At 40.8% G+C, this 24,255-nt stretch overlaps 1 protein-coding gene across 14 annotated transcripts in view; it reads right to left on the bottom strand.

Moving 5' to 3' along the window:
- Positions 1–24,255, bottom strand: part of LOC123857319 (BLOC-2 complex member HPS5) — a 50,186-nt gene that overhangs the window by 5,233 nt on the left and 20,698 nt on the right. For 8 of the 14 annotated variants that reach the window (XR_010406928.1, XR_010406929.1, XR_010406930.1 and 5 more), the window contains 15 exons: positions 24,051–24,122; positions 19,267–19,355; positions 16,270–16,448; positions 15,659–15,817; positions 14,892–15,078; positions 14,090–14,213; positions 12,508–12,657; positions 11,043–11,120; positions 10,175–10,746; positions 7,616–7,754; positions 7,289–7,444; positions 6,416–6,535; positions 4,808–4,921; positions 3,412–3,518; positions 656–920 (listed from right to left, as the gene is read on the bottom strand). Coding sequence is in view for 10 of the 14 variants with exons in the window: in XM_064576754.1 (XP_064432824.1) it covers positions 656–920; positions 3,412–3,518; positions 4,808–4,921; positions 6,416–6,535; positions 7,289–7,444; positions 7,616–7,754; positions 10,175–10,746; positions 11,043–11,120; positions 12,508–12,657; positions 14,090–14,213; positions 14,892–15,078; positions 15,659–15,817; positions 16,270–16,448; positions 19,267–19,355; positions 24,051–24,122 (2,511 nt within the window). In the remaining 4 variants the exon portion in view is untranslated. The other 6 variants (XM_064576758.1, XM_064576759.1, XR_010406931.1 and 3 more) reach the window with 6 other exon arrangements.

Here is a 24,255-nt window from a genome sequence, read left to right as displayed (position 1 = left end):
TTATTAATCTCTTACTGTGTCTAGTTTACAAATTAAACTTCATCATAGGTATGCACGTATAGGAAACAACATAGTACATATATGGGTTCAGTAAATCCATGGTTTCAGGTTTCCACTGGGGGTCTTGGGGAACATATCCCCCTTGGATAAGGGGAGACTACTGCAGTCAAAATTAGAGACAGAAAGCAGACAGGTGGTTGCCAGAAGCTGCACGGAGGGGGTAATGAGGAGTTGTTTAATGCGTAAGGTTGAAGTTTTGCAAGATAATACAGATATACTTAACACGACTGAACCAAACACTTAAAAATGGTTAAGATGGTAAATGTTACGTTACCTGTATTTTACCACAAGGAAAACAAAAACCAAAAAAGTCCTGAGACAAGTTGACCTTTGGTACTAGTAACTGTCTTTGAGAACTACTACAAGTCAACTTTGGGTATTCACACTGATCTGCACAGTGTCTCGGTCATGACTGTGAAACACGTTACTTTAGGCTCATCCCTCAATCGCCTTCATCAGCAGGTGAGTCTCAGCCCCCTCAGCTGTTAGTGACCGGCTGGGGCTGAATGATCTCTAAAAGCCCCACCCCCCTTCTGAAAATCTGTGAGCATCTACGTTCCCCAAGCCCCTGTGGAAAGGGCATGACAAGTATTACCTCTGCCTTTTCTCAGCAATCCTTAGGATATCGCAGGTTCTGGTAAACCTCTCTGACAGCTCCAGGGTCAAACCACATTCCTGTAGCAGTGACCAGGCCCGATCTGGGCCCATGGCCTTAGCTAACAGGAGTGCCACATTCTCCACGTTGATGGGGGGAGGCCCATCACTGAAGTTTCCATTTGGTGACTTCTGGGGGTTCCTGCTCTTGTTCTGTACGAGATGTAGCAGAAGCTTCCATTCCTCCACAGTCTCTGGGATCCAACCTACGCACACATACAGAAACACACACGTCGGCTCTAATGGCCCTTAGAAATCTGCCTGTGTATAGGAGATGGTCAAAACCGCTTGTGAAAACGTTTAATACCAAAACCTAAGAACGTACCTCATCACCCTAACACAAAGTTGCTTTCTGAACATTTGCTGAATAAATAATGATAAGGAGAAGTCACAAAATTAGTTCCAAAATTCTTCATTCACTTGCTCACTCAGGAATTTCCCAGGTATAGTCTAGGTTAGGCACCCAAGGTCCAGTGAGGGACCAACCAGACATGATGAGCCCTGCACTCTTGTGGAGCTCACAGTCTAGTAAAGGGGGCAGAATCTTAGATAAACACAGAAATAAATCTGTACGTATAAACTGGGCTAGGTGCGATAAAAATCAGGGAACCAGTGTCCCTGGGTGGCTCAGTCCTTAAGCATCTGCCTTCAGCTCAGGTCTCGAGTCCCACATTGGGCTCTTTGCTTGGGGGGAGCCTGCTTCTCCCTCTGCCTGCCACTCCCCCTGCTTGTGCTCTCTCTAATAAATAAATGAAGTATTAAAAAAAAAAAAAAAAGATCAGGGAACCATTAGAGAGAATGGCAGGTTTGGGGGAGGATCTGAGAAGGGCTCCATTAGGATGGGACAGGTAAGCAGAGAGTTTAAAGACCAGGCAAGCTTAGAGAGCACGTTGCCTGTGGCTCACATATGGGCAGCTTGAGGTGGCAGGGTGTCAGGAACGGAAGGTGAAGAAGCCTGCATTTCCGACAAAGGAAACATGGAAGGTCACTTGAGACAGGACAGAACTTGAATTCAAGGAACTCAAAGAAAGGCCTACAGTGCATAAAGGACTGGATTTTATTCTGAATTCCACGTAAGGCGCTTCAAGGAGGAGAGCCACATCACCCAATTTTTGTAAAAGAACGCTTCTGGCTGCTATAGGGCAAATGGATTAAAGGTGGGAGAGAATGGAAACCAGACGACTAATTCTGAGGTTACTGCAGCCATCTAGGCAAATAGCTAGGACCGGAGCTGGTGGTGGAGCAAAAGTTAAGTACACAGATAAGAGATCTACATTTGGCAATAAAACCAACATGCCTTGAAGAGTGATTAATATGAGTTATGGGGAAACAGAAGTGTCTACAAAAGACCCCCATTTAATATACCAAGGGTAAGAACAGCTGCTATTATTACTTTACCAAAATATTCAGACTATCTGGGCAGAAAAGATTTTAAGTGATACTTATTTTCTTTATGCTTCCCGAATTTTCAGTGTTTATCTATTACAATAAACATCGTGTTGTAACTTGAAAAATATAAGCCATGTCTATCTTAACTATTCTGGTTATTTTTCAGGAGCGTATCCATGTCTACAGCTCTAGTCCGGCAGAACCACCTGGCCCTCTTCTTCATTTCTGAAACAGATGATCTCAGTAATTTTTGCAATAGTTGGGACATCAGAAGCTAACACTTGCCAGTCAATTGGCTTCCCTGCCCTGTTCGAACTTTCCCTCTCCTACACCAACAGGGCTGAACAGGCTGTAGGTCACACTGCTGAATAAAGGACCCCGATGTCACGCACTTGGCATCTTTGCACTGAGGTGAATAAAGCAACACTACAGAACAGCCAAGACAGAGTCTCAGGCCTCAGATATCAGTGTGTCAAAGCGTGGCCTTCTGATTATCATTTTATCTGTGTTGGATTGATGAAAATTAAAAAAAAAATTTTTTTTTTAATTATCTAAATACCTGTGAAGGCTTAGGAAAAGCTGACTGCCACTCCACTTTAAGTTCATTTGGATGATATCTAACTTTTGGCTGTGTAAAAGCCTAGTGCTGAGAGAAGAATCTGAACACAAACTTTAGAGAGAGTCAGACCTGGGTCTGAACACCTACTCCACCAGTGGTATGGCTTTGGGGAAACTGACTCTCCTTCCTCTAGGCCTCAGTTATGACTTCTGTAAAACAGAAGTAACAGGAACTACGCCAACGGCTTGTTATCTCATTTAAACGGCAAACAAAAAAGGACCTAGCAAAGTGCCTAACGCACAGGAAGCATTCGTTAATAGAAAAGTTATTATGATTTCATAATATACTATGTGGTATAGATAAACGAACAAAACAAACAAACAACAACAACAAAACAAACCTCTAGGACGCCTGGGTGGCTCAGTTGGTCAAATGTCTGCCTTCGGCTTGGGTCATAGTCCCAGGGTCCTGGGATTGAGTCCTGCATCGGGCTCCCTGCTCAGCGGAGAGCCTGCTTCTCGCTCTCCCTCTGCCCCTCCCCTTGCTCCTGCTCTCTCTCACTCACTCTCTCTCCAATCAAATCTTAAAAAACAACAACAAAAAAACAAACCTCCACAAATCTGACAGCTAGCTAGAATTATAGAATTACATACAGGATCATCAAAATGTTCACCAAATTTCTTTATTGAAAAGTCTGCAGTGACTTCTAAAATAGTACAGCCAAGAGTAACCGGTTGGGATTTACATACCATTGTCCCCTTCCATCAGGCTCATATCATTTAGGCACACAATGTTGGTGAAGGCCTCTCTTCTTCTTTCCAGCTCCAAACAAAGAGAAAGATATCCAGGCCAGAAACTTTAATTTAGAGAACCAAGTGGAAGAAAGGAATCAAAACAGTGAATTTATCTGGAGCTGTGCTGTCCAATAGAGTAGATGCTAGCCACATGTGGCTACTTAAATTTAAATTAAGTAAAAAGTTCTTCAGCTGACCAATCCATATTTCAAGCTTTCAATAGCCTAAGTGGCTAGTGGCTACCATATTGGACGATGTAGTAGAATATTTCCATTATCATAGACAGTTCTATTAGACAGCCCCATCTGGAGTGTTTAAGAAAAAAAAGAATAAAAGCTAGAGATAAATACTGACATTTGAGGCCAAGCACCAATTATGAAATATGTAACCTTAAATACTTTATAAACTTTCAGATTTCTCCCCCAAATATGCAAACTATGGAAGTTTTCCTTGACTCTTCGCCCTCCTTCATTTGCTATACCCGTTGTCTTTAAGTCTCACTACATTTTTCTGCAGAATGTCCCATTTCTTTCTCATGTATGACACCAGAAATGATCTCCAGAAAGCTCCATTTTTATCATGTCATTTTTGTACCAAAGTCTAAAAGGTCTCTACTGATAGCTAAATTCTTCTGATGAGCTTTCAAGGTCCTACATGATCTCATCACCCACCACACCCGACTAGTCTCATCTCTTATTATCAATGAACAAATATGTATCAAGTACCTACCACGAACTGAGGCATTATGAGGAAAAAGGAAGACACAAGTCCCTAGCTCCAGAAGATGATAATCCAGGTGGAGCCATAAGGTAACACGGCCAAGCAATAAAGAACCGATACGTGGTCCAGACAAAAAGCAATGTCAGTTTCTCCTGCTCCTGATGTTTCTCTCGCCTGCCCTGCCCTCCTCTTGGGCTCCTTTATCAATACAAATCCTGTCCAGCCTTCAGGGCTTTCACCTCCAAAGTCTCACCTCCTCCTGAAGTCCTTCACCAGCACTTCTACTGAGCACATTCTGATCTCTCCCTTCTTGAGAACCCTGCATCAATTGTAACTTATCACACAGTCTGGTGCTTAATTAAATACCACCTCAGTGCCTGAGAACTGGGGCTAGCTACTAAGGACCAGGGGGAGAGAGGAATTAGCAAGGGCCGTCTCTTCTACACAAAGAAAAAATATGCACAAAATTTAAAAAGATGTTTACTCTACTATCACTTAAAACAAAAGGTACTTTTCCATAGTAAAGAGAATTCCCAAATGATAAAGCATACCAACTCAAGTCCTTTGCTACAGAGCTATTAACTAAGATGATTCTAATCTTAACTTCAGCTTCTAAAAATTTCTCACTTACCCATGAGACTTACAGATGTCAGTCATTTTCTCTTTGGTTGTAAAATCTGCAGGTAGTTTAATGAGATGAAGCATCAGCTGGCTATAACCCCACGAACACAAGTGTGAATGAGGCCTGTGAAATGGAAAGCTCTCAGTAAATGGAATAGGAAATACATTCTACAAAATGTTTATTCATCATCTAATAGGTAAGAACAGAGTTTAATTTTATTTGTTCCATTACTTTTGTATTTTTAAACATTTCTACTTGCCTTTTGAAAAATTAAAAATAGCTATTTTTCCTATACAAATACCTGTTTATTTTTTATTCTATTTTTTTTTTAATGCTCTTTATTTATTTGTCAGGGAGAGAGAGCACACGCACAAACAGGGCAAGGGGCAGGCAGAGCAGGCAGAGGGAGAAGCAGGCTCCCCGCCGAGCAGGGAGCCCGATGCGGGACTCGATCCCAGGACCCTGGGATCATGACCTGAGCCAAAGGCAGATGCCCAACCGACTGAACCACCCAGGCGTCCCAATACCTGTTTATTTTTTAATAACTTTTACTTTTTATTTTAATTTTTATATGTACATCTGTCACTGACAGGTTTTATTTCCTAATTGTTTTGTAACTACATTCATCTAGTTAAATATAAATCTGGTTATACTTTTTCCTCTCACTGTATTCCACTCATCCAAATTTTGGGCAACAATTCCTCTTTAGTTTCTTGCCATAAACCCTGGACAGGATCAGCTCTATGTAAAAGCTATAGGCAGCTAACTATATTTATATGATGTGGAAGGCACTAAATACCTTTTACAGGATAAAGGCCTTCTTTATCACTAGTCTACGGTGGTACTTAAAATTTCTCTGTGGTTCTGTAAACATTTGGTGCTTGCTTGCTTGCTTATATGTCCTTAAAGTTTTGGGAATAGTTTGCTGGTTGATTGAGGTTATTAATCACAATATTCAAATATGTAATTTTAATTTATGCCAATTCTGTTTTTCCAGTAAAATCGATTACCTGTTTATTTTTTAAAAATAGACATTTTAAGTAATCAAAAGCAAAGGAAAGAAGCCTATAATTCATTCATCACTCACAGACAGCCATTGTATGTCCTTCTAGAGCTTTTGTCTAGGCATATAAGATAGGCACTTGGAGGGCTTTTAAAAAGCTTCTCCTAGAGGAAAACACAAGGAACATTTCTAATACATTACATGTATCAGTGCGTATTTTTTTATGAATAGTTTTTCTTCTTAGTCCCAAATCAAGCTATGTCTAGAAATTTTCCAGGAAAAAAACATACAATTTTCTCCCTCTAATACAGATTGAATCATCAAGGACTCTTAATGTGGATCCATGAAAGAGCTTCAGGGGGTCAGTTTAACCTGAAATCATGGGAAAATTGTGCAGGGATAAGCATTTTTCTGAGAGGAATCATCAGATTCTTGTAAGATCTGTAACTCAAAAAATGTTCAGAACCACTAAGAAGTACACTCAGTCTCATTACTATCGTGACTTGAGTCAGTCTCTTCCACAGCTGTTCCTGAAGAAAGCCCAGAATGCTACGTGTGAATAAAGCCATTTCATTCCAGAAGAACATCACAGCTTAGACAGAGAACTTCTGTACCTGGGGTTTCCTTCATTGTCCATCGTGCTTGTGCTTGGGGGAGCATCGTGGGACACGGCCCAAAGCAGCCAATCCAATCTCAAAGACTCTGGTTGTAGAAGGGACTCAAGGAAGGATGGCCTAAAAGAAAGTTGGAGACAAAATCACCAATCTTCACGCTGAGAAAAGAGACCTAAAATGTGGGAATGTGAAGAAAATGTTATTAGGGGATCAAAATAGTAGATGAAAATGCTCTGCTACAAGATGTCTAGAAATGCAGGTGAAAATCTGACAGCCTTTTAAATGAACAGGTGAGCTCAAGATAACAAGGGAAATGTCAAAGGGCAAAAAAAGAGGGACAGAGAGAGAAAGGAGGCCAGTATGGCACATGTAAATCAATCAGAGGAAAAAAGGTGGTGGTGGTGGGGGGGGATGTTGCTAGTTTCAACAACCAAGGGCCATGCAGAAATAGGCAATGAGGCCTCAATCTAAAAAAGCAGCAAAGCTGGAACTGAGATCCACAAAAAGATGAGACCCCACAAAAAGCTGGGATGCTATCAACAAGGAGGTGGCAATAAATCCACTCACCAGCCCAGACAACAAGGAAACTTATCTGTCTTAGCGGAGGACCTGAAGCAGGGCTTTAATTTTACTCTGATCATCTGAGAATCCCTGGGGGGGTTGGGGGGGGGGAGGGAAGAGAATGTGGTCTGCACACATTTACAGTGCGTGCTGTGGACTGTGACAGAAGGGTAATGACTGTAATCATCCTCTTCCATAGTAGGGGCCTCAGCTCGGTGGCAGTTGGCAGTAAAAACATTACAATGGCTTCTAAATGGGAAACAATGCCCTATCAAAACAAAGGGGAGTCTGCAAATGTTCTCGCCTTCTCACCGTTGATCTTCAGGCCTCGATTTCACCAGACTGTCTAAATAGGCCAAAAACTGAGCAGGATGATGATGACAAAGTTGCATGACATCCGAAGGCAAAACAGATGGGTAAAACCTGATTAAGGACCGAAGGGCAGATTCTCCAAACTTCTCATACAATCTGCATTTAAAAACAAGTTAGTCCCCAACTTCAGTGAGATGATGTAACTTGGTTACATGTCTAAGCACTTATTAGAAATAAAAATAACAAGGCAACTGAATAAAACCTTAGAGACTAAGACACAAACAAATACGCGTTTTATTCATATAAACAACATATATGACAACTTACCGGGCAGCATAAGCAATCAACAAAGGATTGTCAAGGGGAACTGAATCATTCAATAACTTTAATCTTGTTGGTAAGTCTCCTTCTTCCATCTCCATATATGCAGGATTGGAACTTGCCATTTCTGAAAGATAAAGCACACCTTTTCCTTTCATCTCATAGCTATAAATATTCAGTTCATGTATACATTCATTCAACAATCATCAGTCATGGACCTCCTGGGTGCATGGCACAATGTTTAAGCATTGAAGGACAAAAAAAAGAACCAGACACACAATCCCTACTTTTAAAGACCTTAAACTCAAATTGGGAGGCAAAGCACATTGTAATTTTTTAAACAAGAGAAGAACACATAACCAATATATAAGCCACTATCACCCTCAAAAAAGGTAACATATATTTGAATATATGTGTTATATACTAAATCAGTAGAATATATGTATATGTGTATATATATATATATATACACACACACATATATACAGTATATATCAAGGCGAAATTTGTCATTTTTCCTAGAACCAGTGCCCTCTAGCCCATCTTTTTGAACAAAATAAAGTTAAAATTTCACCTATTTTTAATAAACATCAGTTACAGCCAAGTGTGAGTGACGATCTAGTTAAAACTACTTGTAGTTTAAAGTATATATATATATAATAATACACACACACATGAATCTACAGTGAGGTTTTTTTTAAGATTTTAAGTAATCTCTTCACCCAACGTGGGGCTCAAACCTACAATCCAGAGATCAAGAGTTGCATGTTCCACCGACTGAGCCAGCCAGGAGCCCCTAAAATGAGCTTTTTGAAGTAGTTTTCAACCGGCTCTGAAGACCATTCCCCAAGAACAGTTCCAAAAGCTGTTTTCCTTAACCACATCATTAGCAAAAAGGTGGAACCTGTTCAGATCATTTCTAAAAACCCAACCTTGCATTTCTGATACATGGTTTTTAAAAATCATTTTTCCCCAGTTTCATTATTGCGCCTATTTGATTGTGTCAGGCAGTAAGTACTTGAACAAATTCAGAGAAGGCAACCATCATTTACAGCTGGAGATGTGAGGGCAAGCTTTATAACTGGGTGGGGGCTAAGCCAAACATCTCCCCCTAAATTCAAGCAAGCAGCTGCATCATCTCAAAGTACCCAACCCACTGGCTCTAGCCAGCTCTGGTTATAAGTTAACAACCACTCAGGCTGATCAGACTCTTTTCAGGGTTGGGTGTGATCGCATAAGAGACAGATATTGCAAAGTTCCAGTAAGTAACAACGTGAAAAAAAAAAAAGTAATAATGTGAAACATAATAATGTGAACCTACTGGAGGAGAAATAAATTTTCTTATTTCATGTAAAAGACAGTCTACCTGAACTCAGAGAAAGACTGAAATCATTTCTTATGCTTTTAACTGCTAAATGTGAACTGAAGCAGAACAATAACTACAGATCATGTTTCTAGAAAACTTGAAGATCTTTAAGTCAGACAATATAAAAATGTATCTGTACTTGTGATTGTTAACTTTTGGTAAATCAATTATTCAAAAACGGGTCTATACAGTGGAAAAAGCATGCATGGTCTGAAGTATGAGAGCCGGTTTCCACAGGAGGATGACACACACTTTCGGTCACGTGTGAAATGGAGACTGCTGTTAATCCACCAAAATCCCTGAGACATGCAAGCTCTTCACCCGTACCATTCCCTTCCTTCTAGACACCTGGATAGCTTACATTTCCCAGTCTCTTTCACAGGTAAGGAGACCATGTGATAAAATTCTCACCAATGGAACATGAACAGGAGAGATGTCAGGCATTACAAGGTCAGGCCCCTAAGAGGGCATAGCATGTTTGCCCCTTCCACATGCATTCCCCTGGACACAGCAATCCATTCTCAATCACAAGCCCACAGGAAGATGGAGTTCAAGGAAATGGAAGAAACTTGGAACCCTGGATTACCACATGGAAGAGAGCTTCCCACTGACCTGGAACCTGTCCTGGAGTAACAGGAGCAAGAAATGAACTTCTATTGTATCCGAGTTATTAGGAGATATTTACTACAGCAGTTTAGCCCACTCAACTATTACAATCTCTCTGTGCCTCAGTTTCTTCACCCATTAAATGGAATAACACCACCTACTCTGAAGACACTTGTAAGGAAGAAATGAGATGATGCCTATGAAGTGTTTAGCATGATATCTGACGCACAGTAAGTACTCAATAAATGGCATAGATTATCTCAGCGTTAGTACATTACATAAAGGATTTTCTTGTTTTTATATATCTGCATTTATAGAACGTTTTACTTTAACCCCAACTTCTCCAACATTGCTGTATACATTTTCTGAGTATGACTGTGAGAGAAATAAAATGAATTTCTTATAATACCATTGCAAATGAAACCAATGTTTGAAGAAGTATTAAAAATTAAGAAACTGAGGGGGAAACGGAATGGAGGTTGCCCAGAATAGAAGCGATTTTGTACTTAAGTCTTTTTCTTTAAATGTGAAAATGCTAAGATGCTATTGTTCTCTACACTAATTTCTATTTGATAAGGCAATCTGATTATTACCTGTCAATCCTTCAATAAAAGTATCCCAAACACAAGGACTGCAGGCGTAACCAAGCTTGATACTCTCCTTTGCTCTTTTCAAGTCCAAGAGAAAAAAGTACTTCTTTATGAACTGGCAAGCCAGAATTTCAGGAGAGTACTGTTTCAAAGTGTGGTCCACATGTCCACTTGTGCTTTTGGTCTCAGAATTCAATACATTCAATTCCAAACACAATGTTGTCAATTCAGCCAGGTCCTTCTGAAGACTGTTAGCTATGCTGCACGGAGAACACATTTGGAAAATGTCATCCAGGGGCTCCCTCAGACTATTTGTAGATTCACATGCTGTTGGATCAACAGGTTCTTCACTGCCTAAAGACTCTCTTTTTTCATTATCTTCATCTAGTATTTCCTTTTTTGACTGGTCAAACAATAGCACATCCTGGTTTGATGTTGTGGATGAGTTGCCAGTATCTGAAATACCTGAAAAGTCCTTCACGGCAAACGTTTTTTCTAACTGTGAAAGCCACTCATGTAAGACCATCCTCAGAGACGTGGGTTCAAACAAAACCAGTGGGTTCTGTAGCTTGGTCCTACACAAAACAGACAAATAATGCAATTTATGCTCCATGTGTTTTTTTAAAACAAATTATTTCATGCTAAACAAACCTACTGGATAAAACATACTTCTTGGGAATAAATGTTACTTTTCAACTCTTCAACAATTATCTCAGCAAGATGAAAATACAGAGTGTTAACTTTAATACTAATTGCTGAATTTCAATTACAAATGAGACTACCTCTGCCCCCCCCAAGTCTCAGGACCACTACCGATGACCTCAAAGTCATTCCCATTCACTATAAAACTCTCTCGTTCATAAATACTCACATTGCTTCTGCTGTCGCTTCTTTGAGCTCTTGGAGCTTGTCTTCTTCTGGAGGTTGACTAATTACTTCTCTTTTGCCCCTAGAAAAGTGTGAAGAGAGTTAAAGGGGATTAGAGCGTCCTTAGACAAATGTTTCTATGTGCTTACTAAGTGGCAAGTATTGTACTTAATATTACATGACACAAACAGAGGAGTACAAAAAATGGTCCACAGCCTCAAGATGAGTAAACTCAAGTGAGAAAGAAAGGTATGCAAACAACTAACTATAACATAAATGAGAATAAAACAAATGCTAAAGAGCAACACAAGCACTGTGCTATGAAAGCACAGGAAAAGGAATAATTATTCTGGGGCGCCTGGATGACTCAGTCATTAAGTGTCTGCCTTTGGCTCAGGTCATGATCTCAGGGTCCTGGGATCCAGCCCCACATCAGGCTCCCTGCTCCGTGGAAAGCCTGCTTCTCCCTCTCCCACTCCCCCTGCTTGTGTTCCCTCTTTCACTGTCTCCCTGTCAAAAAATAAATAAAATGTTAAAAAAAAAAAAAAGAAGGAATAATTATTCTGATGAGGCAATCAAGGGATGCCTTCCCCTGGAGGCAGTACATGTGTTAGGAAAAAAGGGGGAGGTGGGTGGGGGGAATAGTGCAGGTGAAAGAAACAACATAAAGAAAGGTAGTGAAGTGTACCCACTTCACTGGAGTGGAATTTAGAGCGCTTGGAAGGATGTGGCTGGAAAGGGGGGCTCAGTCAGACTGAGGGCTGCCTTCAATGCCACAGCAATACCTGTACTTTTTTTTTTTTGGTCCTATAGATACATGGATTCACGAAACTATTCTATTTCATCCGACTGTCCACATACACTGGGCTTGTGGGGCTCTCAATCCCTGGGCTAGTGCTGAGCTTGCATGCTTCTAATGCTCAGATCCCCTGAACTGTGAGTTAGGGCAGAGACCAGGTGGACAGACACTTCACACTATGCCAGACCAAGGGCTCTGCCACCACTCCACTACTCAAGGACGATGCCACCAGCATATCGTTAAGAAGGTACTTGGCAAGACCTCAATGCCAATGCTCTCATCTTACAGGCCAGAGAGCATTAGTGACTTACCCAAGGCCACATGTCAGTCAGAAGCACAGCAAGGACAGGGCCTCAATCATTGGTCATCCTACTCTTATCTAATACTCTTCTCTAACATCCCAGAAGTTTGAAGAGATTTAGAGGAGAGGAAAGGTATGTAAAGATGAAAAAGGTGCTAAATTATTAAAACTCTCTCTCAAAAGATTTGCTATGGATAGATGTCATTTTCCAAAACTTACTTTATGGTATTCACATTTTTTATGAGCTACACAATCTACAATGAACAGGGTCATACATGTGCCTTCTCCAATAGCACAGAGTCTAAGGCTTTCTTCAAAATGCCAGCTGAGTCCTCTAGTATTTACCCAGATTTATATGCAAGAGCTTACTCAGTGTCTTGTTCCTTCGGGCAGGTGACTGGACTCATCTCGTCTTCACAGAACTGCTCATCACCCCTGGGTTCCGGTCTTATTTTCAGATCAGGGCTTGTATGAAGGGTGCCAATCTTCTCAGTAGTTTTACGCACAAAGCTAGAAACACTGGAAGTCAAATACCAAAAAATACAAAAAAAACTTCGTTACTCCCAAGAACGAAAAATTCAGTACCTGAGTTCTCTATGTTCCTGTTAGTCCTACAAAGGCAACTCGGACTGAATAGAAAGACTATGCTTATAGCAACTTCCCTAATCAACTATATATTTCATATAAGGCCCACGTAAAATTTACAGTATAATAAGGATTCACTTCATTTACTAAACTGCTTTGATTCAGCGCTAAAGAAAAAGTCTTTAACTCCAGCTATGTCTACAATGTTTCTGTCAACTTAGGCAAAGGAGGCCATGTGATCACCTGCCCCATCCTGGCCAGAGAAATAGCAGAATTTCTCCATGAAACTCAGTGGCTAACTAGGAACAATATATCTTCCTTTATAAGCAAAACTGCATCCGGTAATTGAATCACTGTATTGTACATCTGAAACTAATGTAACACTCTATGTTAATTATACTGGAATTAAAATAAAAACAAAAAACAAAACAAAGACCCATAAAACTGTATCCAGGAAGACTTAGATAAGCAGTTAAGTAGCTTTACAAAATCTTTTCTCTCAAACTCGAATGCCAATTCTGAAGAGTCTCCAATTCTGAGCCCAAACTGAGAAAGGATCAAGAAAAGACTAATGATATATAGAAACTGTTCCTATCAGGGATGAGGGAAAAACAGATTTTTCAAACTTTTGCTCTGTCTGGGGTGGAGGGCACATTCTAAAACAACTCAAATATCCAACTACTCAAAGAGGGAAGCTAAATTGCCCAAGATGGAAATGAGAAGTTAATAGCCTCAGGTAACAGGTTATATGAAAAATAACCTAGAGGCTTCCATTTTTTCTCATTTAAAATGTCTTTCCAGGGGCACCTGGGTGGCTCAGTCAGTTAAGCATCTGCCTTTGGCTTGGGTCATGATCCTGGGGTCCTGGGATGGAGCTCCATGGCATCAGGCTCCCTGCTCAGCGGGGAGTCTGCTTCTCCCTCTCCCTCTGCCCCTCCCCCTGCACTGCCCCTCCCCGCCCCCACCCGTGCTCTCTCTCACTCGCATGCATTCTCTCTCTCAGATAAATAAAAATCTTTTTATTATTTTTTATTTTTTTTTTATTTTTTTTTAAGATTTTATTTATTTATTTGTCAGAGAAACAGAACACAAGCAGGGGGAGAGGCAGGCAGAGTGAGAAGCAGGCTTCCCGCCGAGCAAGGAGCCCAATGTGGGACTCGATCCCAGGACCCTGGGATCATGACCTGAGCCGAAGGCAGCCGCTTAACCGACTGAGCCACCCAGGCGTCCCAAATAAAAATCTTTTTAAAAATAAATTAACTAAATAAATGTCTTTCCATTCTCAGCACAAAAGTACCTAAGTGAAACAAGAAAGTGTGAAGTGAAGTGAAACAAGAAACAGGATTCAGTGACAAGACTAATTTACCTTTCCTTGACAGCCTGAAGAGACACAAGAGGAGATGGAGAACGAAATGATAGCGGGATGCCGAAGGGGAGAAAAGTTTCATTCTTATCTGTCTCAAATGTCACAGGAACATGAGAACCTCTGTCTGATGAATGGAATCGAAGAGAAAAGAAAATTTAATCGCACAGGGTTTTTTTAATCTTTAAAAAAAATTCTGAAATGAATAAACCAAAGGAAATGAAGGGTTCCATACCAAAATCACAACTGACCCAGATACAAATGAGCAGAACACAGGTTTACAAGATGCACGGGATGGCCCACATATAAAACACTTAGGCAGGTACCTTCATTTTCCTACTAACCCTGAATCCCCATAAGTCAAAAAGAAGGTTTAGAGTCTCTATTAATCTCTTCTCAACAGTTCATCACAGGAATACTCGAACATCGAAAAGTGAAGGCAATGGCCCCCAAAACTGTAGTAATTTTTCATTCCTGATGGAAAATAATTTGGTTAGTCAAGATAAAATTGTTCTACTTCACTGGTTAATGACCTCCTTTCTTAACTTTCCCAGCACTCTGATGCATGACCGTAATTAGGGACTGTATCAATGTCAGCCTAAACAGGAGGGTGAAAAACAGAACTAAACATAAACCCATTCTTCCAGTGGCAAGCAGATCTACAGGTCTGAGTGGAAAGTCTATCAACATAAAAAAGATTATTAACACCACACAGAAAACTCAATGCACAAGTTAATCCTGGCAAATAGAAGTCACGGAAAATAACTGCTTCCTACCAGCAACCAACAAAGCACACCACCATCACCTTCATTTCCGTGTGAGCTCCAACACTGATCTGGTTGGTCCTCTTCTTGAGGTGAGGCAAATTCTTTGAGTCTCTCATCTTCTGAGAGGGTCTGACTATGAAGGGAACAAGAGTCTTCATCTGACTGACTGCCTCTTCTACTACTAATGATCCGATAAATACCAGAGTCCAAGATGCTGAAACTTTCCTAAAAATAAAAAAGATCCCCCAAAAATCAAAGTGAAACTTCCCTTTGTAACACAAAAAAAATTTTTTTAAGAGAACAACCAACACGAGTAAGGAGCAAGTCAGTAACAACAACTACGGTTTAACAAGGTTTAGGTCCCTGGCAGCTGGCTCACACTCACGGACTGATGACAGCCCGCTCCCGTCTTTCCCTAGCTTGCCTCCGTGAGTCCTGGCAGTGAGAATGGGGCTGCAAGGAGACAATCCTGAGCTGCACTATGACTCTAACTAGCATGAAGCATCCGAAATCACGAATTAGGAGCAACTTAACTTGAGCTGCACGCTGTACGAGGTACATCTGGAAACACAATACAATAAACGATGAAACAAAATGTGGCCCCAAGACACACCTAAATGGAGGCTTCGTGAGGGCTGCCCAACAGCTGAAAGAAAGCCTCCTCTTGGCAACTCCCCTCCCCCACCCCAAATCTACTATATGGAAAGGAAGGTAAACTTTGGGACCTTAAGAGATATGTGAGTACAACCTAAGGAAGAAAAACCGTACTGTGCAGATGAACCCTTTAAAAAGTAAAAATACCTACATGTGACGAAATGGAGCTTCTTCTACTGCTGCAAGCTGAATCCAAAGGTTCAAATTTTAAGATCAATTCTTCCAGTTGAGTAATTAGATCATTATAGGTTGCAACATCCAGCTGAGACTTCAAATGCTCCAATTTATCCACAGTCAAAGATTTTCTTCCCTAATGACAGGATTAAGTAGAAACCAAATAGAATAGCTTACTATTTATAACTAAATGTAAATTCAGTGGCCAATATACTGAAAGAGGTTTAACAGAGAAGATAAAACCTCAAAGGTGCTTTAAAGAGGTTTAATAAGCTAGTGAAAGACTTAATGAGAATGATTTTAGGAATGAAGAGTTACCATATACACCATCATCCCACTTAAAATAAGGCCTGAAATTCAAGTAAGTTTCCGAGAAAATGTAATTTTTTTTAAAATGGGAAGTATACCCTTTTTCTTACCCTCCACCCACTCCTAGATTTGTCGGTCATACTTCCTTTAGGGATTTATTGCTGCTTTATCTGTAGGTCATACAGACAGGGCTAATAAAGACAAGAAACTTTGTAACACACTTCCACAAGCTAGGGTGGTTCTAACAGCCCGGGTGAACATGTAAGCTCTCTGACTCACTCTGCTGGCGATAATAGAGTTTTGGAAAAGACAGCAAGTGCGAGCAGCCAGGTTCCACAGGCCTCTCCTCAGCAGGCGTTCCACACAGCGTTCCACAGACAACAGAGAAAGATGTGAGACTTTCCCGTTTAGGTGCAAACAGAACAGCTCATTCTTGCAGACAGCCACATCCTGAATATCTACAAAACCCACAGGGGTGAACACACAGAAGGTTAACCAAATACTCTTTTTCCATGTTGGTAAGGACTGAAATTATTCTAATAAATTCACTTTTTATATTGAGTTTGGCTTGCCCGAATTTCATCTCTATTATACTTGCAGTTCAATGAAGAAATCATATTTTAGACACTTCTAAAAAGATCAAAAATAAAAGAGAGACAAAACCACATCTCTCTAATCTAAAATTCTATGTTTAAAAAGGCTACTTTCTGGGGCACCTGGGTGGCTCAGTTGGTTAAGTGTCTGAGCAGGGAGCCCGCTCCTCCCTCTGCCCCTCACCCTGCTTGTGCTCTCTCTCTTGCTCTCTCGTTCTCAAATAAATAAAATCTTTAAAAAAAAATGCTACTTTCTAAACAAAACAAATGAGCAAAGGAAAGAGAGAGACAAACCAAGAAACAGACTCTTAACTACAGAGAACAAACTGATGGTCACCAGAGGGGAGGTTGGTGGGGGAATGGGTGAAATAGGTGATGGGGATTGAGTGCACTTGTTGTGGTGAGCACATGGTGATGTATAAAATTGTTGAATCACTATACTGTACATCTGAAACTAATATTATACTGTAATGTTAACTATACTGGAATTAAAAATAGTAATAGTAAAATAAAATGCTACTTTCTGTGAAAAGAAATTGGGGCTTTAAAAGAGCACTCTACATTAGAGACGAGATGACAACATTTCTGAGAGTTACAATCTGATGTCAATGAATGGATTTTAACATAGTATGTAAATTGAGAGTTCATGAGAAAATACCTATCTTGGCAGAACATCATGAAAGGACTTAAAAGATTAGTTTTTGATCTCACTTATAGGTACAATCTAAAAAAGCCAAACAAGCAGAAGCAGAGTAGAATGGTGGAAACCAGGGACTAGAGGGGTGGGGGATATTGGTCAATGGGTACACACTTGCAATTAGAAGACAAATAAGCTAGAGATCTAATGCACAGCATCGTGATTACAGTTAACAATACTGTATCACATAATGCAAAGTTGCTAAGAGACTAGATCTTAAAAGTTCTCATCACAAAAGACAGTAATCATATTGCAATATATAGCTGACCCTTGAACAGCCTGGGTTTGAATGGCATGGGTCCATGGATATGCAAATTTTTTTCAATTGATACAGTGTAGTAAATGTATTTTCTCTTTCCTATGATTTTCTTAATAATGTTCTCTAGCTTACTTTATTGTAAGAATACAGCAAATAATACATATAACATACAAAGGATGTTAATAGCAAGGTCAACAGCAGACTATTAGTAGTTAAGTTTTGGGGGAGTCAAAAGTTACATGCAGGTTTTCGACTGTGCAGGGGTCTATGGCCCTAAGTCCCCATGTTGTTCAAGGGTTAACTATATAACTGTATCAAATCAATCCTTTGTATACTTTAAACTCATACACTATATATGTCAATTTTTAAAAAACAAACTTGTTTTCAAGGGACAACCTTAGCAACTTAGTCCACAAGAAATCAGTATTAATCAGATCAGTAAGTAATGGTTCCTCTTTCTTACATTTCTACAATGTAGAAAATGACCCAAAAGGGTAAGATATATTCTCTGAGTTAGCAATGCTAATGATGAAAGATTTCTTTCATTTTGGTTTAAACTAAAAAAACCAGAGATTTTCTCTGCCTCAGTTATGTAAAATGCTGTTCCCAAAAGGACTTTTTTTTTAAAGATTTTATTTATTTGACAGAGAGAGAGCACAAGCAGGGGGAGCCGCAGGCAGAGGGAGAGGGAGAAGCAAACTCCCCGCTGAGCAAGGAGCCCGATGCGGGGCTCGATCCCAGAACCCTGGGATCAGGACCTGAGCAGAAGGCAGACGCTTAACCGACTGAGCCACCCAGGTGCACCCCTACAAGGTCTTCTTGAACCTCAAACTATTAAGACACAAAACGGAAGCTAAAGCAAGACTTATAACGGGGATAAAGATTCAGGGTAAATAGAAGGAAAAAATTAACCCATTCAATCTTTAGCAGTGGTTACTAATATTTAAGAATAAGTGAAAATTGTATTTAAAATTATCCATGAAGGGGCACCAAGGGGAGGCTCAGTCGCTTAAGCAACTGACTCTTCAGCCCAGGTCTTGATCTCAGGATTCTGAGTTCAAGCCCCCCGTGTTGGGTTCTGTGCATGGAGCCTACTTAAAAAATAAAAAATAAAAAATAATATTATCCATGAAAAACTGAGTAACTGAACACAAATTCACAAGTGTATGCTTGGGAAATACATTACAATGGGAAACATCTAGGACGTTAATCTTTATTTTTTTTAAGATTTTTATTTATTTGAGAGAGAGAGAGCAAGTGAGAAAGAGAGAGTGCCCGAGCAGGGTGAGGGGTAGAGGGAGAAGCAGAACCCTGCTGTGCAGGGAGTCCGATGTGGGGCTCACTCCCGGGACTCTGGGATCATGACCTGAGCCGAAGGTAGATGCTTAACTGACTGAGCCACCCAGGCGCCCAACATTAATCTTTAAAAGAAACGCCACCTCAGTCTATTTTTCTACTTTTCACACTGCAAAAGAATTCTCCTACGATAACTGAATCTTTCACAAGCATGAGATTAAAAATTACAAGGAAGGGGACACCTGGGTGGCTCCGTCGGTTAAGCATCTGCCTTTGGCTCAGGTCATGATCCCGGAGTTCCCCGCATCGGAGCAGGGAGCCCTTTCCCTCTGCCCCTCACCCTGCTCATGCTTTCTCGCTCTCTCTCTGAAATAAGTAAATAAAATCCTTAAAAATAAAAAAAATTACATAAAGAAGAAAAATATAATTACCTTTGACTTCACTCCAAAGAAGAACTTGAACATTCTGAGGAATGAAAATATAAATTCCTCTTTCTGTCCAAGTCAGCACACAGTGCTCGCTACAAAAGAAAAGGGAAGAAGTTAAGAGAATTCTAGTTTGCGTGGATACAGAAGTTTATGATCTAATTCCCTGAATTCAGACCCTCACGTCAGCTATTAAATTGAGATTGTACAAAGAAAATACAACAGTGATCCAGTTAATCAAGTCCTAACACCTCTTTTAGGTCTGTAACAAGAGCCCCTTAAAAAATAGCATAATATGGTGCCAAACTGGGAAAAATTTAGGTACATACACTAAAAACCTTCTAAAAAAAGGAAAGGCTGGTATTGTATCTAATGTTTGTGAAAGCAGCTAAACTTCCCATCACTGGTACGAAGAGGGCACATTTAAAATAGACTATACAGGGCGCCTGGGTGGCTCAGTTGGTTAAGCGACTGCCTTCAGCTCAGGTCATGATCCTGGAGTCCCAGGATCGAGTCCCACATCGGGCTCCCTGCTCGGCGGGGAGCCTGCTTCTCCCTCTGACCCTCCCCCATCTCGTGCTCTCTCTCTCTGTCTCATTCTCTCTCTCAAGTAAATAAATAAAATCTTAAAATAAATAAATAAATAAAATAAAATAAAATAAAATAAAATAGACTATACATACCCCACCACAAATCACTCTAGTGAGCCGCATTTAGGGATGGTACTATTTTGATGCCCTTAGTTGTGTGCAGGCAATAAAAGACTGTAAACTCCTGGTCAACTATCTGCCAGGATCTTTATCAAAGGTTCTTTCTATATTATCTAACCTTGTGGCAACTCATCAAGATAGGTGTGCTTTTCCCTGTTTTATAAAAACAAAAACAAAAACCCCTGAAACTCAGATGAAATAATACACCCAAGGAAAGTCTCACTCCAACACGTGGACTAAATTTTACTCTACACCTTACAGAATCTACTTCTTCCCTCATTTACCCTCACTGACCCACCCACCAACTATTACCCAGAACCCTGACTATTCCACATACTGCATTTCCATAAAGTCATAGATTTTTTAAGTGCCAAACCAAATAACCCTTCCTTATTTCCTTTATTCTTGCTGCTCAAGCAGGGGCCAACCCTCCTGATTGTTCCTTCCTTCCTGAATCTCACCTCCCCGGACTCTGGGACACTGCACTTTCCTGGGCCACCTTTTCCAGTCCTCTGGTACTCTCCATCTCTGCTCAGCTGTTTCCATACTCCTCAGCTTATATTTACTCATATACTCTCTCAAGGCTGCTACTATTTCTCATATACCAATGGGTCATCTCTGCTTCTTCCCCTCAGTCAGGGCATCCCAGCTTATAATGCTCTCACTCTAGCCACCTCCCAAGGATCACAGAAGTGTTACTCCCCTCTGGAATCCTCTGAGAATCCTCCAAGAGCCCACAGCAACTGCTCTTCCTTCTGCACTCACCCTATTTCCTGTCAACCCTGTTCATATGGCACTTAGTCACGTACTGCACTGTTGCAACCCTTATTTTTTATTATTGTTAAACTTTTTGTAGAAACACCACATCTCTCCAACAAAAAAACAACACTGGGGCACCTGGGTGGCTTAGCTGGTTAAGCGTTTGACTCTTGATTTTGGCTCAGGTAGTGATCTCAGGGTCATGAGATCGAGCCCTGTGTCAGCCTCCATGCTCAGCTGGGGGTCTAACTTGAGCTTCTCTCTCCCTCTCCCTCTGCCCCTCCTCCCAACGTGTGCACGCATGCACTCTCTAATAAACAACAACAACAACAAAATAGGGACTTTTTTTTATTTATACCCCCAAGAATACTAAAAATGGTACTATATGGCTATGAAACACTAGGAGTGATATTTAAACGGAACTAGGTCCTCACACAAATATTAAACATTTTGCCAATGTAAAACAAGGTCACTGTCCCTATGAGAAAATAATCTTTGACACAAAGATGGAAGAACTGGTCAGAATGCTAATCTGAAGGAAGAAAAACTAGAAGGCTACGTTCAGGAGCCAAAGAAGATAAAAATAAGAAGCCAGAGGATCCCTGAGTAGAGATACAAGATCATGATTTTGACACTAAACTTGATACTCAGCTTGGAAAGATTCCTTAGGAAATCTTAGGAGGGGGGCTTCTGTGAGCTCATACTTCGTAATTTATACATCCCTCATCCCCTTGTACTTTCATTGATAATAAACAGACTAGGACACAGCCTAAGAGCACTGCTTTAAAAGTCAAGGAAAGGAGGAGCACCTGGGTGGCTCAGTCATTAAGCGTCTGCCTTCGGCTCAGGTCATGATCCCAAGGTCCTGGGATCGAGCCCCGCATCGGGCTCCCTGCTCCTCGGGAAGCCTGCTTCTCCCTCTCCCACTCCCCCTGCTTGTGTTCCTGCTCTCGCTATCTCTCTCTCTCAAATAAATAAAATCTTAAAAAAATAATAAAATAAAAGTCAAGGAAGGGAAAGCGATACTGTTTGCCCAAAAGAAAACAAAGTAAATAAATTTGCTTCCTTTGGGATTTGTGGGTGTAACAGTAAAGGTTACCATTGGACACAAGCATATAGGTGGGGAAAAAAGTAAACAAACAAAAGCCCTCCTACTCATGTTTAAAAAAAAAAAACTTTATTGAATTGTTTAACTGAGCTATTACTTGAGAGCCTTCTGTGTGCCTAAGACCGAGCCCATAGCAAAGGAGCTGACAATCTGGTGCTGGCTTGGATATTCATGGTACAGTGAAAGAGGGGTGGTGACAGAGGAATGAACAAGATGTGACAATAGCGCCTGGGAGTAAGTATCTAATCTGATCCTGCTGGAGGAGTCAGCACAGGCTTCAAACTGGCATTAATTATTACCTAAGCTGCAGAGTAGGCAGACCCAGATCATCAAGGGCTTTGTAGGCTATGGCAGAAACTGTAACAGGAGCTTTAAATAGCTTAACTCAAAGGAATAACTCTACCAGGAGAACCAAGCCGACTGTGGCCTTGCCATTAGAAAACACACTCTTGGGTAAAGGGCTTCCTCGCAAATCAAACCACAGTCAGCAAGTGTCTATCCTGTGCCAGACACTATGCCAAGTGCTGAGAATAATGTAAGGAACAAAACAGACACAAAGCCCTTATGCAACTGTCTAAGAGTAAGACAGACATAAATGTTGTATGAATATGTAATTATAAATCATAATACGTGCCATAAAGCAAGAGTTTTTAATATGCTTTATCTAATTATGAGCAAATAGTCATCTTTTCTCAGTCATTTTCGGAGCGAATTAGGAATATGTTAAATTGTCTACAATTTAATTTTAAATACGTCAGTGTAGGCAGTGTGACATATATATACATTAGGGGCAATTAGTTAACATTTCAAGACTTTTTTTTTTAAATCACATTCTAAGAGCAGTTAGCCTTTGATGAAAGAATCCAATCAGACTATCCTAAAACAACCTCTAAAATAACATTCTCTGAATCTGCTTTAGAGATCTTATACATTAGTCTAAGGGATATTAGAAGTAATATCCACTGATGAAATAAGTTCAAGATACAGAGATTGGCTGGAAATCATACACCGGCACTACCACACGTGTAGAACAAGATATAAGAATCGGCAAACCCAGCCTTTAGTGGCACTCTGTGCTGCCACTTAATAGTGGACTTTTGCACCTAATCCAACTGGAAGGCTAGCCGAACCCTGATGTTAGAATATGGCTGAATGTGGGGCGCCTGGGTGGCTCAGTCAGTTAAGCATCTGCCTTCAGCTCAAGTCATGATCTCAAGGTCCTGGGATCGAGCCCCGCATCCGGCTCTCTGCTCAGCAGGGAGTCTGCTTCTCCCTCTCACTCGCCCTCTGTGCTCTCCCCGTCTAAAAAAATGTTAGAATATGGTTAGAATATGTGCCTCAAGCAGATCTTTCATGCAAGGTACTTGTCAGAGCACCTAAAGGACACAGAGTTGAAAGCTTACCAAGCTTACAAGGAAAAGTTCTACAGTTAGGTTTCTGACATACACATGTGTGGCTGACTTCAGTCTGAGACTTACTTTCACTGTAACCTCCCACCAGGCAGGGGAGATTATGAGAGAAACAGTACCGACAGTTCTTAGCTCTAATTATCAGAATGTCCCTGACAATTACAGACTGTCCAATTGGTTGAGGTCAATTTGAAACCAAAAAAAAGCAGCATATTTCTATGATCTTTTTATTCCTCTTATAACACTTCATGTAACATAGGCATCTCCTAATTTTCCAAAAACAGTTTAGTACAAAAACCTTTTAAAAAGCTAACTGCCGGGAGTGCGCCTGGGTGGCTCAGTCATTAAGCATCTGCCTTCGGCTCAGGTCATGATCCCAGGGTCCTGGGATCGAGCCCCACATCAGGCTCCCTGCTCCATGGGAAGCCTGCTTCTCCCTCTCCCACTCCCCCTTGCTCGTGTTCCCTCTCTGGCTGTGTCTGTCAAATAAATAAAATCTTTAAAAAACAAAAACAAAGCTAACTGCCAGGGCACCCAGGTGGCTCAGTTGGTTAAGTGTCTGCCTTTGGCTCAGGTCATGAGCCCGGGGTCCTAGGACTGAGTCCCGCATCAGATTCCCTGCTCAGCGGGGAGTCTGCTTCTCCCCCTGCCTCACTCCTGGCTTGTGCTCTCTCTCTCGCTCTCTCAAATAAATAAAATCTTAAATTAAAAAGCTAACTGCCTGTGAACAAGAAGCAAAGAGAAAAAGTGGTTTTTGTTTTTGCTTTTGTTTTTTTTTCTGAAAGATCAAACGGAAAAACTTACCTAACATGCAAGAGTCTGGGGAAAGACAAAGATTGGGAGGATCCAACTGTATGATCATACTGAGGATCTGATCTAGGAAGTAAACGGTCTGTTAATGATTGAATCACAACATAATGGTATGCTGTTCCCTACATAGGAAAAGTTTTGCTGCATCTAACTCATCTGCCTTTGTTCAATCTACTTTAATCATACCAAAGATAAGTGG

Source organism: Mirounga angustirostris, unplaced genomic scaffold, assembly GCF_029215605.1.
Source record: "Mirounga angustirostris isolate CCGP_5_RB_7025 unplaced genomic scaffold, mMirAng1.0.hap1 SCAF_13, whole genome shotgun sequence".
NCBI lineage: Eukaryota > Metazoa > Chordata > Mammalia > Carnivora > Phocidae > Mirounga > Mirounga angustirostris.
The sequence above is the reverse complement of the archived record's forward strand: the minus strand, read 5'-3'. Positions and strand labels throughout refer to the sequence as shown.